Here is a 15,556-nt window from a genome sequence, read left to right as displayed (position 1 = left end):
GGGGGAAGCTGGTTGATACAGCTCAGCGGCTGTGCTCTACCACTGACCTAGCAGCCTAGCATGCATGAGTCCTGGGTTTCCTCTCAATATCATCTAAAACTGTGGTGTGGCAGAGAATAATACAAAAATAAAAATGAACACAAACACTTCTAAAGTGTAGCAGCTCATCAGTGCCTGACTCCAGGGCCTGCAGCGTGAGTGCACAGTTAGCCAGGAGCAGAGCAGCACACTGGAGATGCTCTTGCTCTATGGGCAGTTATAAAAGACCGCCCAGAAGACACTGTTAGCTACCTAGTGCTAGGAGTCAGAGACATGTATGTTCTTTGACTGTGCTCTTCGTTCTCACTAGGCTGCCATGTTGGGCCTTCTAGCCAAATGCCCTTCTCTCCCATCTGTGCTGGGCAACATCCTGACCACCTTGCAAGGATGCCATCTTCCCCTCTTCCAAGTCCCCAGGTCCTTTTGTAGTTTGCTGACACTGACATAAGAAACGGATTTGCACAGCTACCCTACCTTTTCTCTTTGACAGAAATTCATTATCGGCCAGCACAATACACAAAACATATGGTTGCTGGATTAGCACAGCAAGTAAAGACTAAGGTGACTGGATTCTAAATCTGTCAAGGCTTTGTTTTCTTCAAAATCTGACCTATCATCTTCCTGTAGAAATTTATGTAAGTGGCCACAGTAAGGTGATTAGTGTAAAAAAAAAAAAAAAATAGAAGCAATACAAAAGTGTTTAAGATAATGGTCACTGAAAAGAGAGAACACAAGACGATCCTCAGGCTTTGTAACATGCAACACCATAACTGCATATGAATACAAAGCAGAAGGTAAAACAAACAAAACCCCCAGTTTGCTCCATTTTATGATAGGTCCCTCGATTCTGTCAATGTGCCTATGTTTATACAGTAAACACTGTGTTAAATGTATACACAGGTAGTAATTAGTACAGCTCATGCTGGATACTGGTGCTAAGATTTCTGAGCCATTAAAGCATAGTGTAGCTGTCCTATATCTAATGCCTGTCAGCTTGCTGGCCTGCAGGGACACATTCAAATAACTGCTGCCACCTAATAGTCACTGGACTTACAGGCTTGGCAGGTAAGTAGACACTGTGAAGGCCCAGCAGGCTAGCCTGGTGAGTGAACATTTAAAGTTAAAATAAGTATGCAGAAGTCAGCTTATAGTTTTCAGTTCCTATCCAAAGGAAAGAGTCCTATTAACAAATGCTTAGCCATAAGGTGAATTACTATTCAATGTACCAGTATGCTTTGTTTTCTACTTATGCTTTTATCACTTAGATAGGCTTAAATCAATATTTTCCATTGATATCAATACTATTTGTCTATTTGTATTTATCATTTAATTTTTAAAAAATAACTATAGTGAAGAGAATGGTCAATCACCTTTTCTGGAAAATTAAATTACAAATAAAACCCAATAATATGATTATACATATGAATATATATGTATTTCTATGTTTTAGTCTGAGACATACACATCCTGTCACCAAGAATAACTAGGAAAGTGTTAGCACACAGCTGAGCAGTGCAGGCAGGAAGGCCCTTGACCCCACTACACTGATCTGGAGCTGCGCCTCCGTGACGACAAAGCAAAAGCTCACATTTACTTTTTTATGGCTAATTTTGTGATTTTTACCAACATAGTGTTGACGTAGATGAAAACCTTATTTGGCACAGCACTTTAGAAAAATAAGCTCAAATAATTTGAGAACTTTATTAAGTGGAGATATGTTAAATTATCTGCATAATCAAATGAATTCTATTTTGTACCCAAGCATCACCCAGGATAAGAACAAAAGATAGTGGCTTATTAGACAGACGCTAGGTTGAAGAATTTTCTCAGAAATCTCGGTTAGGCTGTGATAGGAACACAAATTTCTCTAAGTATGCCGAACAGCGCTTGAGGGCATACTTAAGGAAGCTTTATTACATGGCACACGTGGAAGCAGATTCCCCCTCGTGGGCTGCAGCCAGCGTGAAGTTCACACTACATTAATTTGCACTTGCCGATATGCTGCTTCGCAAGTACTCTTACGGCATGTTCAAAGGCGTATTCTGAGCCCCTGGCTAGAATATAAACTCCCCAAGGGCAGGACCTGGACTCGCAGTTATTTACCCCAGTGTCTAGTAAGCTGGTCTGGGTAAGCCATACTCCCAGGAGCTGCCATATGACAGAGGAGAGGGATAGGAACGTGTAAGACTACAGCACTGAAAGAGAGCGTGAAGAAGACGGCGAGAGGCGCTGTCATCACCAGGACCACGTGACTGCATGCGCCAAAGCCATGCCCATGTGGCCTCCTCCCAGGCACTCGGTAGAGGGAGAAGTGTGACGGCGGCGGGTGGTAGCTGGATAAATCTCTGAAGTCTAGCTCTCAGACGTCACCATTATCTCACGATGCTGAGCAAAGTGCATAGCTTCAGAGAGAAGAGAGCTGCAAGAGATTTACTCTAATCTGTAGGTGCTAACGTTACAAGTAGAAAAGACGAACACTGCAGCTACCCACTTCCAATGGATACGACGACGGTCTATTGCTCAGTGTTCCCAGAGTTACACAGTGGCTCCAGAGGCCCACAATTTAGGTCTCGAGGCACATCACACTGTTACTCTCTAACAGAAAAGAAAACTATTTTGGGGAAGCTCATTCCATGGCCCACTTTAACAGTCTATTCCAATCTTCCAACTGTCAGGAAAGTCTTACTAACTGGGCACCACCAGTCCCAGTAGTTAAACTGCTGTGGTCCTGCCTTTCCACATTAAACATCGAGATCAGATCCTCCTAGAAAGAATCGGCCCAAACCCTGAAAATCCCAACAGGGTTCCTGACTTGTCTACAGAATAAGGTACAATTCGCCAACATTCCTTTATTCTCATTTCTCTGGTCTTAAATGAGTCTGACTCTTAGGAGCTGCTAGGTTTAATTTGGTCTCTTTACATCAAATAGACAGATTTCCTCCAAATAGCTAAGGAACTGATTTTATGAAGTAACTCCTGCTTTGACACACTGCATGCATAATTTCATTTCTAAAGTGCTGACTCATACTGGTTATAAGCCTTTTATTTCTCTAATTTTTCCAAGCATAAATTTTGATGTTTTTGTGTATGTAACCATACTCTTAAGTATTTGTTTTGATTACTTCATGAAGTACTTGAGACATTAAATACTTCCTACTCAGCGTTAAGTATCACTTCAAAGATCCACCATATGTATACAACTAATAAAAGCCATGTCCATTTTCTTACTTCTAAGAAATGAAATATATATTAACCTATAAGTTAAATTGTAAAGAAATAATAACGCTGTATTTGTACTTTCATCTAAGCCACATGCCATTATTAAGCCAAGTGCCACTAATAAATTATGGACACAGCCACCATGTCTCACCACGCGCCACTAATAAAATGTAGACAGCCACCACAGGCTCACCTGGAAATGCTACTAGACATTTGACAGAGCAGAGTTATAGCATGCATTGTTTTTAAAATATTCTAAGACTATAAATTATAATAAGTTATAATTGATGTTCTCCAATAAGGCATTCTAGTAATACAAAGAACCTCCTGCCTCAGAGAATGGCTGGCAATATAGTATAATAATAATAATAATAATAATAATAATAATTAATAATTATTATTATTATTATATTCTTCCATGATAATAGCTGGGTTTTGTGGGCTTTGCGGTCTCTGCCACACTTTCTCAGCTCTGCTTTTTTTAAGATTTATTTTTACTGTTTGTAACTAGGTGTGTGTAGGTGAGTGGGTGTGTGTGTGACTGCAGGTTCCAGCAGAGGCCAGGGGTGTTGGTCACTCTGGAGCTGGAGTTATAGGAGGTGTGAACTTCCTACATGGGTGCTAGGAATGTAATACCTGTCTTCTGCAAGAGTGACAAGTGCTTTGATCTGCTGAGCCCCACTCAGCTCTGCTCTTGTGCCAGGGAAGAAGCAAACACAACACCACGTAAGTAATGTTCATGTGTTCTCATAAAACTTGACTTGTGAAACAGGGCAGAAGCAGAGCTGGCATGAGTGTCCACTGGCTAACTCTTTTCTGCTACAAGGAATATGGGAATCAGGTGGGAGCATGTCACGCATGTGTTGATGCCGTGTTCTCAATGGAGTCCCACGGGACAGTTTAAGAAGCTTTTGCAGCCGAGTGAGATCCTGAGTTGAGAGCAGCCTGGGCTACAGAGCATAGCAAGTTCCATACTAACCTGGGCTACATGGTGAGACCCTACCTCACAAAATCAAAAATAACAAAGAAGGGCCTAGTACTTGCAGCTTCTGGCTCCATGATTAACGTCTCACAAGTTTTAGTGACTTTTATCTTGGGACAGTCTGATGGGCCAATGGACCTTGAGTTCACCTCTGTGGTAGTTTTTCCCTGTCATTTCAGCCCTGGAACAGTTCTCAGAATCCTGTTCCCCTCCAGTCTCTGCCTTGTTCCAGCCTAACTGCTGCAGAAACAGGTCCTCTAAGTGGGGGAAGCTGGGGATCTATATTGTCTTTGCCCCCAGCAGGAGCCTAGATAAGAACTCAGGTAGCTGGGATGTGTGCATACACATACATATGTCAGAACAGAACACAGAAGTGGCTATTCATGCCCTAAGCTTCAGCATAAAGCCTTTTGCTCCCTTTAGGATAAAGGGGAGTAACTCCCATACTACCTGACACAGGGTACCTGGAAGAAAAAAAGAGCCTGAGATGTGGGGGAGATGAGTCAGTCAGGAAAGCACTTGAAATGCAGGATGAGGACCCGAATTTGATCCCAGAACCAAGAAAATGCCAGACATGAAGAGCACTGGTTTTATTTTGAAGTTAAACATCCCTTAGCTTTTTTTTTATTCCTGGTACCATTACAGCAATTTGCAAGGCAATATACTTGGTACAACAAGGGGGCGGGGGAGGAAGATAAAGCTACAAGAAATAAATAACCTCAGAATTGCACATCTGTCACTGCACTACATTAATTAATAATGTTTTGCAAATCATTCTATGACAGTCCTGAGCAAGAAGGGTTTCCCACTGAAGCTGCAGTGATGTTTCTGACTATGGACCATCGCTCCTTCTGTGGCTGATGTTTACAGTTCCTCTTGCATTTGGGACGACTGTCTCAAAGTAACCTGCAGCTTTTCTGACAACTCCACTTTCTTTTTCTAAGAACTATACCATTTTCTGTTGTTTGCTAAACCTTCTGCAACGAGATTCACCACTTCCACCACCAGATCCATCAGCTGTCACCATAGGGATTGTCTGAGCATCCTCCACCAACCCTGCCACCTTCATGGACCCACAATTTGATATAACTGTTGTCTACCAGAATTTTCAAAGTCATTATACTTTCCCCCACCACCAGTTACTTCCACCAAAAAATCTCTCCATCATAACAACACCACATCCTCGTCCACCACCATACCCACCACCTTGGTTTCTATATCCTGGTCCACCACTGCCACAGTCTTCTCTATCTAGAACCAGGATCACCACTGTAGCTGTTACCATCACCTCTAAATGCATTGCATCCACCTCCATAACTACCTCGGCTGCCACCACCTCTGCCACCATAGTCTTCTCTTCTACCAAGGTTTGTATGACAACTAAAATCACCTCCACCACCTCCCAGATTTCCTCCATAAAGTAGCAATGTCCACCTCCCCAACCTCTCTGTGATCAGCAGACTGCATCTCTTGTTTAGAAAGGGCCCTTCTCACTTCACAGTTATGTTCATTGACAGTGTAGTATTTCTGAACAACATTTTAACAACTGTGCTATGGTCATCAAAAGGTACAAAGGCAAATTCTCCTTTTCCAACACTACCTGCTTTTCAGAACCTGGTTAGCTTCAATGCACCACACTTTTCAAAGCAGTCTCTCAGACTATATTCTTCACTATTCTCTCAAACTATATTCTTTGCTATCTTCTTTAATATCACCAACAATTTCTTCACTGTTCAGTGGTACCAGGCTTTACAGACACCCCTGTAAAACTGGCTTCTTTAATTCTACCTTTGCCCATCAACTTTGCGTAGCCCAGTACACATTGTTTCATCTATCTCTTCAATACAAAAGCAAGTCATGAAACCAAAGCCAACAAAATGTTCTGATAGGGTCTCACATCACACACAGTCTGTAAGTGTGTCCCTATTCTCAAAAGCTATCATCTGCAATTTCAAAGCTAAGACTGACAATGAACAGCTTTCTTAACTGCTCTGGCCTCTCTGGATCATCCCTCCCCAACCTACCCTCTATATGTGACCTGGTTCTATACACATCCCCAAATTACATAGCAAACTTAGAAGATGATGATGGAAAAGGAGGAAAACAGGTGGAGTACAAGAGATGGGAACAAGGAAAACAAAGCCTCCCACGACAACACCTTTTACGTCATATTTATCTTCTCTGAACAAAAAGTTCTGTATTTTTACTTGCCCTGGACCCTGAGCAGAGGCTAGGAGCAACAAAGAAACATCGTTGAGATTTAACTACTAAATTCAAAATTAACAAAGAAAATTCCAAAGCTGCATCTCTCATTTCAAATAGGGTAGCCCTATAATGCCAGAGTTTCCTAAAAGTTCCTGAATCTCAGATATAGGGCTCTGAAATGATGCAGTTTACATTTGAGTCTCTGGTCCCTTCTGGAATGTGATGAGAAGCAAAGTCACATCCCAGCCTATGTTCACAGTGTGTCAGAGGATGGAGGTGCAGCTCTGCTCAGGCGACCGGCGCAGCACGGAGCACAAAGCCTTCAGAGGGAAACTTAATAGATAATAAAGAAACCTAACATTTTTACTAAGTGTTCTTTTCATTTCCCTTTAAAGAGGACAGAACTGCAGCGTTTGAACAGACAAAGACATACCTGCTCTGCATTTTGGAATAAACCAACTGCAAAACATTTTTTGAGATAAAAAAATGTGAACATAAGCTTGGTGTTATTTGCTACTAATTATTGTTAATATTCCTTAATGTGACGATATAATAATATGAACATTTTCTTCATAGATACACAATGATGTATTTGTAGGTGAAATAATAAATACCTGAGATCTGTTTTAAATATTTCTGTAAAAGGAGAAGAGGCAGAGGAAGACAATGAGAAAGAGAAATTAGAAAACATTAAGATAGAAAAATATGATAATGAGGAGAAGTTAAGAAAAAAAACTATGAACTGGATGGAACAATATTGACACACACTGAATGTAAGCACTGGAAATGCACAGGTTGTTTACAATGTCCCTTTTGTTTCATATGCTTTTAAGTTCTCATGATGGTATGTGTGCATGCGTGTGTGTGTGCATGCGTGTGTTTGTTTGCGTGTAGCTGATGTTTATAAAAAAGAAAGAAAGAAAGAAAGAAAGAAAGAAAGAGAGGAAGAAAGGAAGAAAGAAAAAGAAAGAAAGGAAAGAAGGAAGAAAATAAATCAAGGCACAAAGTTCCCGATCTGCACAGCCAATGCCTTTTGTTTTCTGTGGTGCAGAAGCAGCCCCTGAGACTGACAGCAGCTCTCCAAGCTGCAGCCATACAAAGGAGCTGATGGGAAGGGTAACTCACCCATGGGTCCTGACACAATATAAGAAGAAAAGAGGAAAGTGGGCGGAAGAGACAGCCATTGTTCCCCCTCTAACCTTTCTTTCTAATTATGCCAGAGTCAAGGCTCAGGTCACGAGGAAAATCATTCCAGTGGTTAAGCATTTGCCTGGCTGTGTATACATCAAAGAGGCCCTTGTGCTCACCACATTCCATCTCAGTTTCCCACCTACTTTGAAAACCTATCAAGTGACCAGATTAGCTAAAATATGAATAAAATGATGCATTATGGGGAGCACCTGTTTACAAACCAAAGGACAGCCTCCTGATGACTGCATGATACACAAGGCTTTAAAATTAAATATGTTTTATATAATGGTAGGAATTGCAGATAAATGTTTGACATGTCCAGCTTTTCAAAGCTAAATGTAAATTTCTCTCCTGGGTGCAGATGGTGGCCAAGCTAAATGGCTCTTCGGTTGTTGGGGTCCACTTACAGACAGAAGGTCAGGTCACGGCTGAGAGACCAAGGAACAATTGCTGCTTTGCTGCTCCAAATCATCCAGGGAATGAGAAGTCACTACTTCTGAAACTGTCTGTTCAGTACAAAACCGTTACAAAGAGCACCTATAAGCTTTCCTCATTCTGTCCAAGAAAAAAACGGAAGCAAGCAAACCTCTCCTACCCTCCACAGATTTACTCCTACAAACTGTGCCCTCCCTGAAGGTACATCCCCACCGAAGCGGTGCCACTAAAGATGATTAGGGAAACTCAGTATTTCAGTCCATCAGGGAACACTGACAAAGGAAACTCATCCCTTCAGCTCCAGCCTTTTTACCATTATGGGTTAATTAAGAAGATAGCATACTAAAGTAACAGACACTAGAAGGGACTTAAACTAGGTTATTCATCTCCTGAGACACACACTCTCTCTTGTTACTTGGTTTTCTTTCTTTTCTTTTTCTTTTTTTTTTTTTTTGTGCTGCTAAAATATGATAATGTAATTTTATATTATTCCCAAACTCTTTGCTTCTGTGTTCTATTAGTAAAAAATATTATACTTCTGGAGTTCTGTACAGTAACTCAAAAGATATTTAATATTACAGAGTGTGCCAATGTAACTGTAAAAACCTTCAGGGTATCAGGAGAGGAGAGTGCTCCATGTGCTTAGTAATCCTAAGCTTTCAACCTGGACCGAGGGAACTTCCCATTCTACTATCAGGGACGCCCCCAACTGGACAAAGTAAGATCAGTCCACGTTAACATTAAAAGATCTTCTAAGATGTAGAGCTCATCATAAAGTTTGCATACACTCGTGTAAAAACGACTTTTATTCTGGCTGTCTGCGTTTCAGCTGGGATCTGAAATGTTCTGCTCAGAGCTTCTTTAGCACGTCCATATTTAATACTTTCCCCATTGCATTTATGTCATTTGTCATCAACAGCTGATGGCTTGAAAGGGAAAATATGTTGAAGATATGATAGCAAGCCTTGCTTAGAAATATGTTGTAAAATTATCTGGAGCAGCTTACTTCTGAACTGTACGGATATCTCTAAATTATTGATACTGATACCTCGTTGTATTATTTTAATAGAATACACAATCTGCTTTTCTTGGCTATAAAGAATGCAAACCTTCAATGGCCTATAATGTAACATAAAAATAGAACATCAAAAAGTCAATCTGCCATAACTTTCTCTTTAAAAGCTTTCCCCAGAGTCAATTAAAACTGGAGTATCTATACAATCTCAACAGAGTTATAACATAAAACATCTGTTCAAACTGAAATTGAAGCAAGTAGCATTTTCCCTAACATTTCCAATTTCACTGTATTTAGGCTTCCTGAGCAAACGCATTCATGGCTATCTTAGTTAAAACTGGTCCAACTCTGCCAACAATCAATTTGATTGACATATTTACATATCAACTCATCTCATCTTACAAATTTTAAAGTTTCTCATTTAAAATTGGATGCAAGTTGGCATCTTTCAAGAACTTTATGTATGTATATTTTAGGTTCAAACTGTGCATTAGAACATTTTTTAAACTTTTTCTAAGTAATAGATACATATCCAAATGTATATTTATGAACTGTCAAATTGGAATTTCATATGCAAGGAGTTGATTCTCACCACTTCATGTCAGGCAACTATAAATGAAATTCTTTTAATAGTATAAACTGGGTCCCTACATTAGTTAGACACACTAGAAGAGAAATAAGTGGCTTAGGGAGAAAACCGCACCAACATCAGAAAACATGTTACTAACAGCCCAATAGCTGCTTCTGGTGGTGTGCTCCCTTACCTGATCTTTCATTTCAAGATCCTTTTGAGATTTTGCTTTGTATTCTCTGTGTTCCTTTTCCACCTCATCCTTCTCCATTTTGGTTTTATTCAACTGAAAGCGCATTTCTCCACACACCTGTTAGATTGTAAAAACAGATCAGTAGCCTCTGGAATCCGCAGAGAAATGTGTACAATTAGATCTTTTGGTGCCCCCTAGAGGACACACAGAAAAGTACAGCAAAACTTTTTTAAGATTATTGATTTCAAGATTTGGAGGCAATACAAGTAAGTATTGAGAGATGGCTCAGCTTGCCACCAAGCTTGATTACCTGAGTTAATCCAAAGGCCCCATCTGAAATGAGGAAATTTATTTCTTCAAGTTGCCTTTTTAGTTGCATGAATGCCAGAAAATACATTTATTCCCCCTCTCAAAATCAACCAAAACTATAAAATAATGAAATGCATAACTAAGAAATTGAAGCAAATTTTCAAGATTATCTTCTATAAAATAGTTTCAAATTAATATTATCAATGAAAGGTACTATCATCTGAAATCACACTAGCAAAACTCAGTAATTAAAACAGTTAAAGTTATTCACACAGATGGTCATTCTATATTATAAAATATCTCTTTAAACACTTCATCAGCTAAGCTTTCAAGGAAAATTTTTGTTGTTGTTTTTTCGAGACAGGGTTTCTCTGTGTATCTCTGGCTGTCCTGAACTCACTCTGTAGACCAGGCTGGCCTCGAACTCAGAAATCCGCCTGCCTCTGCCTCCCAAGTGCTGGGATTAAAGGCGTACGCCACCACTGCCTGGCAATGTAAATTTTTATAAGAACATTTTTTTTTTTGCTAATAAACTATATTATTGACATTTAGGTGTACAATACCAGCATTTACTATAAACCACATAGATACCATCAACTATATTGTTGTAGGTATGCAATGTGACTTAAATACCATAAAATAACTTCTGGTAAAGGTTATATGCCAGCTTTAAACATGCTCTACAATTATAACTGTAGCCTTCTACACAAGAGAAAATATACATCTGAAGTGAAATAACTGTGATATTATTAGGTAATGAATACATACATACAACATCTTTAAAATGTTGCAAAACATTTATATGCAATTTATTTTTTCTCTAGTCCAGGCCACTCACACGGAGAAACACATTTGAGAAATAGAATTCTCTGGAACGTCTAAATAAAGAACTCATGAGCCTTTGCCATAGCTGAGGGCTGTAGAAGCTGAGTTACATCACAGCGCTCTCTCTCTGACTTTCAAGTCTGCCTTTTAATGGTTGTACATTATCTAATGGTTACTCTTTTCTGCAACTTTTCAGTTTGGCATTTCTTCAAAAATGAGTTTTAGAAGCTTTAGAAATTAATTTTATTATTATTGAGATATAAACTATAGTAAAGTATGTAACATATATGCCTTCCTTTTTTCGAATAAAAAGCTCTTTAGAAACAATAAAAGCACCAGAGTTTAAAAGTTATGACAAGACAGAAGCACAGCCAATAACGTTGATCCAGGGACATCAGAAATGCACTCACACATACAAAAGTCTATCTTTAATGCATGAGAGTTGATTCTTCCGTTCAAAAAAATTATGAACTTAAAATACTAAATAACCCGTTCCAAACTGTTTGGCTTCAGTAGGTCTACAGATGAAGTGAACAACTCTCAATTTATAACATCAGAAAAATAACAATTCCTCAACAATGAAAAGCAGCGACTTTTAGCTGAGTCCTCTAAAAGTCACTTAATTCTTTCATTTTAATTCTCACCTTCTTAGTCCTTTCAGCTCATTACTTACTGTATTCATCTAAACAAACTTCTAAAATAAATCTAGGCATTCTGTTGAGCCAGAACTATCATCTGAGGGACGGAAGCTCTTTCAAAGTCATTTAGTCTTGTGTGTCACTCTCTGAGGCTCGCGTCCCGTTGGACAGCTGTAGAGACAAGAACTCATTCTTTCCATCACTGTGCTTCATTAAAAGCTGTCGCTTGTAATGAACTGCAAACAAGTGCCATGAGTTCCATCTCCTAACCTGCATGTGCATTCCTCTGCAGACCTGTCTGCACCCCTGTCTCTAGACACACAGAGCAGGTATGCTGGCGGACAGAAGCTTCTTAGGCCTATTCATCACACAGCATGATTTTTGAAGTAAATGGAGATTTAAAGATTGAAGAGAAATAGCTCCTTTTGTAAGTTGTATGTATAAGTATGAATTAATGTAAAAGCTAAAAATAATTATGATTACTTAATTTAAAGCAACAAGAGAATAAAATATATCAAAATTTAAGGAGATAGGTTATTGTGTTATAATTTACTTGAAATCCAGACAAACTAGCATTTCTTAAAATAAATCAATTAAAACCACTACATGTTTTAGTCCTTATTTCACTGGTCAGAGAGGCCCAAGGCACAAATATATAATTTAATTAATAAAATAAGAATTTATGCTAAATATAAGATACAATTAAGAATTTACTATAAAATGCCTATTTTAAAAGTAGATATGAAACAGGAGAGGAGGAAACTTATTAAATAAAAAAAAAGCTTTCAGCATGCCTTAAGCAATTGTTGGAAAGACCAGGTGCAGAAAAAGACGCACTCCTTGCTAACTAACTTAGAAAAGTAAGTTTTGCTAAGGATGCAGCAGTTAAAGAGAACTGTTCTCAAGTCTTTGCCAATTGACTGTTTGCTACAAATTAGCTTTGGATTTCAGTACCATAAAGTAAGGGTGGAGGAAGCGGGGCTTATAGTAATGGCTGCTGATAGACTCACTAAAGTAAACTTAACTATTCTTGAGATAAAAAGACTTTCTATTCCAATTTTTTTTTCTGACAACATATGAAGCTTTGGTTAGTAAGAAAAATAGTTTCAGTGGCCCACACCATTAATCCCAGCACTTGGGAGCTGGAAGTAGGTTGGATCTCTGAGTTCCAGAAGAGCCAAGGCTACACAGAGAGAAAAAATATAAAAGAAAAAGAAAAGAAAAATGGTTTCAAAGTAGGTAAGATTGCTCACAGGGCATCTGAAAACCAGAACCGGGTCTCACAGTGAACAAAGAAAATTGACTCTGACCGCCATAGGAGTGCCACAGCATGTGTGTGCCTGTACACAACACACATACACACATAACACACACACACACACAGCACACCACACATCTCACACACACACAGCACACTACACATCACACACATACACACACATGTACACACACACACCACATACACATCACACACATACAATAATAAAAACAATAAATTTAAAAGAAAAAAATATTTTCAAAGAAAATATGTACTTAAGTCAATTATTAAACCAAAATTTGGCTCAGACCTTTGTGACGTCCATTTCCTGAGATGCAAGCTGGTTCTGAATTTCTTCCAATTGACTGACAGCTGAAGTCTTCTCCCTTGTAACCTTTTCAACCTGGGCCTCCAGCTTGGCAATATTCTGAGATAGGATCAATATCTGTGAGAGGAAACAAGTCTCAGCAATGGTTTTTGAGAATATGAAAATTAAAAAGTCATTTCATTAGTTTGGTGTCCGCCAGCTACTGGGCTCAAAATTATTTCTCTGTGGGTTGGAGATGTTTACTTCTCTACTTCCCCAGCTCACCTCATAGCCTGGAATGTCTCCTTCCACCCTATTCATTCCCTGGCCTCTAATCTACAATGACAGGTGTAAGACGATAAAGTCTAAAGGTTTACTGGAACCCTGAGATATCAAATATAAAATATAACAGGACAAACTGCAATGGAGTCCTTTCAAAGGGAGAAACGTTTAGGTCCTTTCCACATGGCCATTAAGCATTAGGAAGGATGAAAGGGAGAGTGAGAGAGAGGGGAGGGAGAAGGAGAGGTGAGGAGAAAGAGGGAGGGAGAGAGAGAGAGGGAAAGAGGGAGGGAGGGAGAGAGGGAGAGATTCCTTTCTCCCAAATCAACAAGGGATTTCCCTGCAGTTCCTCTGTTGGCAAGGCCCAGGTGTCCTCCCCTTACTGGGTGCTCCTCAGTCCTACTAGGAATCAGCCCTGTTAGATATGCAATCATCTCTGTCTTCCAGGAATCCCTCCTTGACTTCCAGTGCCCAGCACAGAACAGGGGTCGTTCCCACCAAGAGCTGCTATGCTTGGGAAGTCCTGTGCCTGCTCTTGGCGCCTGCTTGCCCTCACTGCCGCTGTCCATGCCATCTTGTCACAGTTGCACTGGCATGGAATCCTACAGCAACTTCAGCATATCCACCTCATCACCCTCCACCTCTGTATGCCGCTGTCATGGCGCTTAACCACACGGGTTCATTGGTTTTAGTTCTTTGTTTTTTGACTGTAAGTTCCTTGAGGGCATGCTCATTAAAAGGCACCAAATGTTCCAGGAGTACATGGATGAATAATTAGGATAAGGCTTTTCTGAGGGAGGCTGTAGTTTTCTAGTCCTTAGACTTAATGGTTGAGCTCTGTTCAGTGATTCCAACTTTTCTGTGCTAACTTGTTAGTTGACATGCTGAAAATGAGGGCCGCTCACCCTAGCCCAAAGCTGAGCACACGTGGCATCTACTGCACCTGTTAAGAGTGATGCCCGAGCTCCACCACAGCCCCCAGTGTGTAAGTCAAAGAGCTGAACTTGCATCTACAAATGAGCCTAATAAACTCACTGGTCCACACATAAAAAAAAACAAAAAAAAAAAAACAAAAAACAACAGTGGAACAAGAGACAATAACGGGATAACTGTGATCAAAATATATTATATACATGCATGAAAACATACTGATGAAACAATTATTGTATGTAATTAATATATGGTAATAAAAACTCTTAAAATTTTAATACTGAACAAAAGTTTATGGTCAGTTAAGAGCTTTACAATGTCAGGTGTCTGCACTTGAATTATATAAATAGCATACTTGACCCACATGAAAATAAGGAGCCCTGAAGATACTTTCTAATTTAGAATGATGAACTAATTGACTTTTCTGAAAATTACAGAGAAGTGTGTATTTGATTTATAGTTATTTACATATCCTAAACATTAAAAGGTTGTCTGAAAATTTCCTTTGCATATAGCTCTACTAATAACAAACTACAAAGTATGTTTGTGCATATTACAATCTGAATGAGTAATTAAAGGTCAAGGGAAAATAAACAGGGCAAACAGAGTATCATTTAACATCTGTAATTTAAGAACTCAAGTCTATGATTATTTATATCATAAATCTGTAATTATAGGTCTTCTGAACCCAAACAGCAGCAGTCGATTTTAGTGGAAAGCTAGTAAATCTAATATAGTGCATGTTATATGGAGATAAATCTGTGAAGCATATTAAGAATGCTCAGTGTTTAGAATAAATACATAGATGACTATTTTGCTACTTGTAAATTCTGAGTCTGTTTCTATTACAAGGCACACACCAATCCCTCCTTCCCTTACTTCAGTCTCCCTCCCTCTACCACCCATCATTTAACTCTGCTGCCCAGACCTGTCTGCTGCCTCCTGTCACCCACTTCCTGAGGCCTCCCTCCTGTTGTCACACCTTCTTTTCCCCCACGCCCACCATCTGGAAGTCAGCATTACACTGCAGGAGTTTCTCCATCCACATCTGTTGCAGAGCCAGAAGTAACACAGACAGCTGCAACACTGCTGGATGTCTAAGGCACTGATATCAGCGAAGTCCTTTAAACTTTGACAGGGGCAAGGAAGAGACAAGG

The 15,556-nt window shown here is 39.5% G+C and overlaps 1 protein-coding gene across 12 annotated transcripts in view; it reads right to left on the bottom strand.

Annotated features, from left to right (window-relative positions):
* The window catches only part of Sdccag8 (SHH signaling and ciliogenesis regulator SDCCAG8), a 194,480-nt gene that overhangs the window by 127,980 nt on the left and 50,944 nt on the right, over positions 1-15,556 (bottom strand). For all 12 annotated transcript variants that reach the window (XR_013104485.1, XR_013104484.1, XR_013104486.1 and 9 more), the window contains exons 11-12: positions 13,191-13,325; positions 9,851-9,967 (exon numbers count right to left, since the gene is read on the bottom strand). Coding sequence is in view for 9 of the 12 variants with exons in the window: in XM_034520156.2 (XP_034376047.1) it covers positions 9,851-9,967; positions 13,191-13,325 (252 nt within the window). In the remaining 3 variants the exon portion in view is untranslated. The remainder of the gene's footprint in view (positions 1-9,850; positions 9,968-13,190; positions 13,326-15,556) is intronic.

The sequence above is a fragment of the Arvicanthis niloticus genome, chromosome 16, assembly GCF_011762505.2.
Source record: "Arvicanthis niloticus isolate mArvNil1 chromosome 16, mArvNil1.pat.X, whole genome shotgun sequence".
In the NCBI taxonomy this organism is placed as follows: domain Eukaryota; kingdom Metazoa; phylum Chordata; class Mammalia; order Rodentia; family Muridae; genus Arvicanthis; species Arvicanthis niloticus.
The sequence above is the reverse complement of the archived record's forward strand: the minus strand, read 5'-3'. Positions and strand labels throughout refer to the sequence as shown.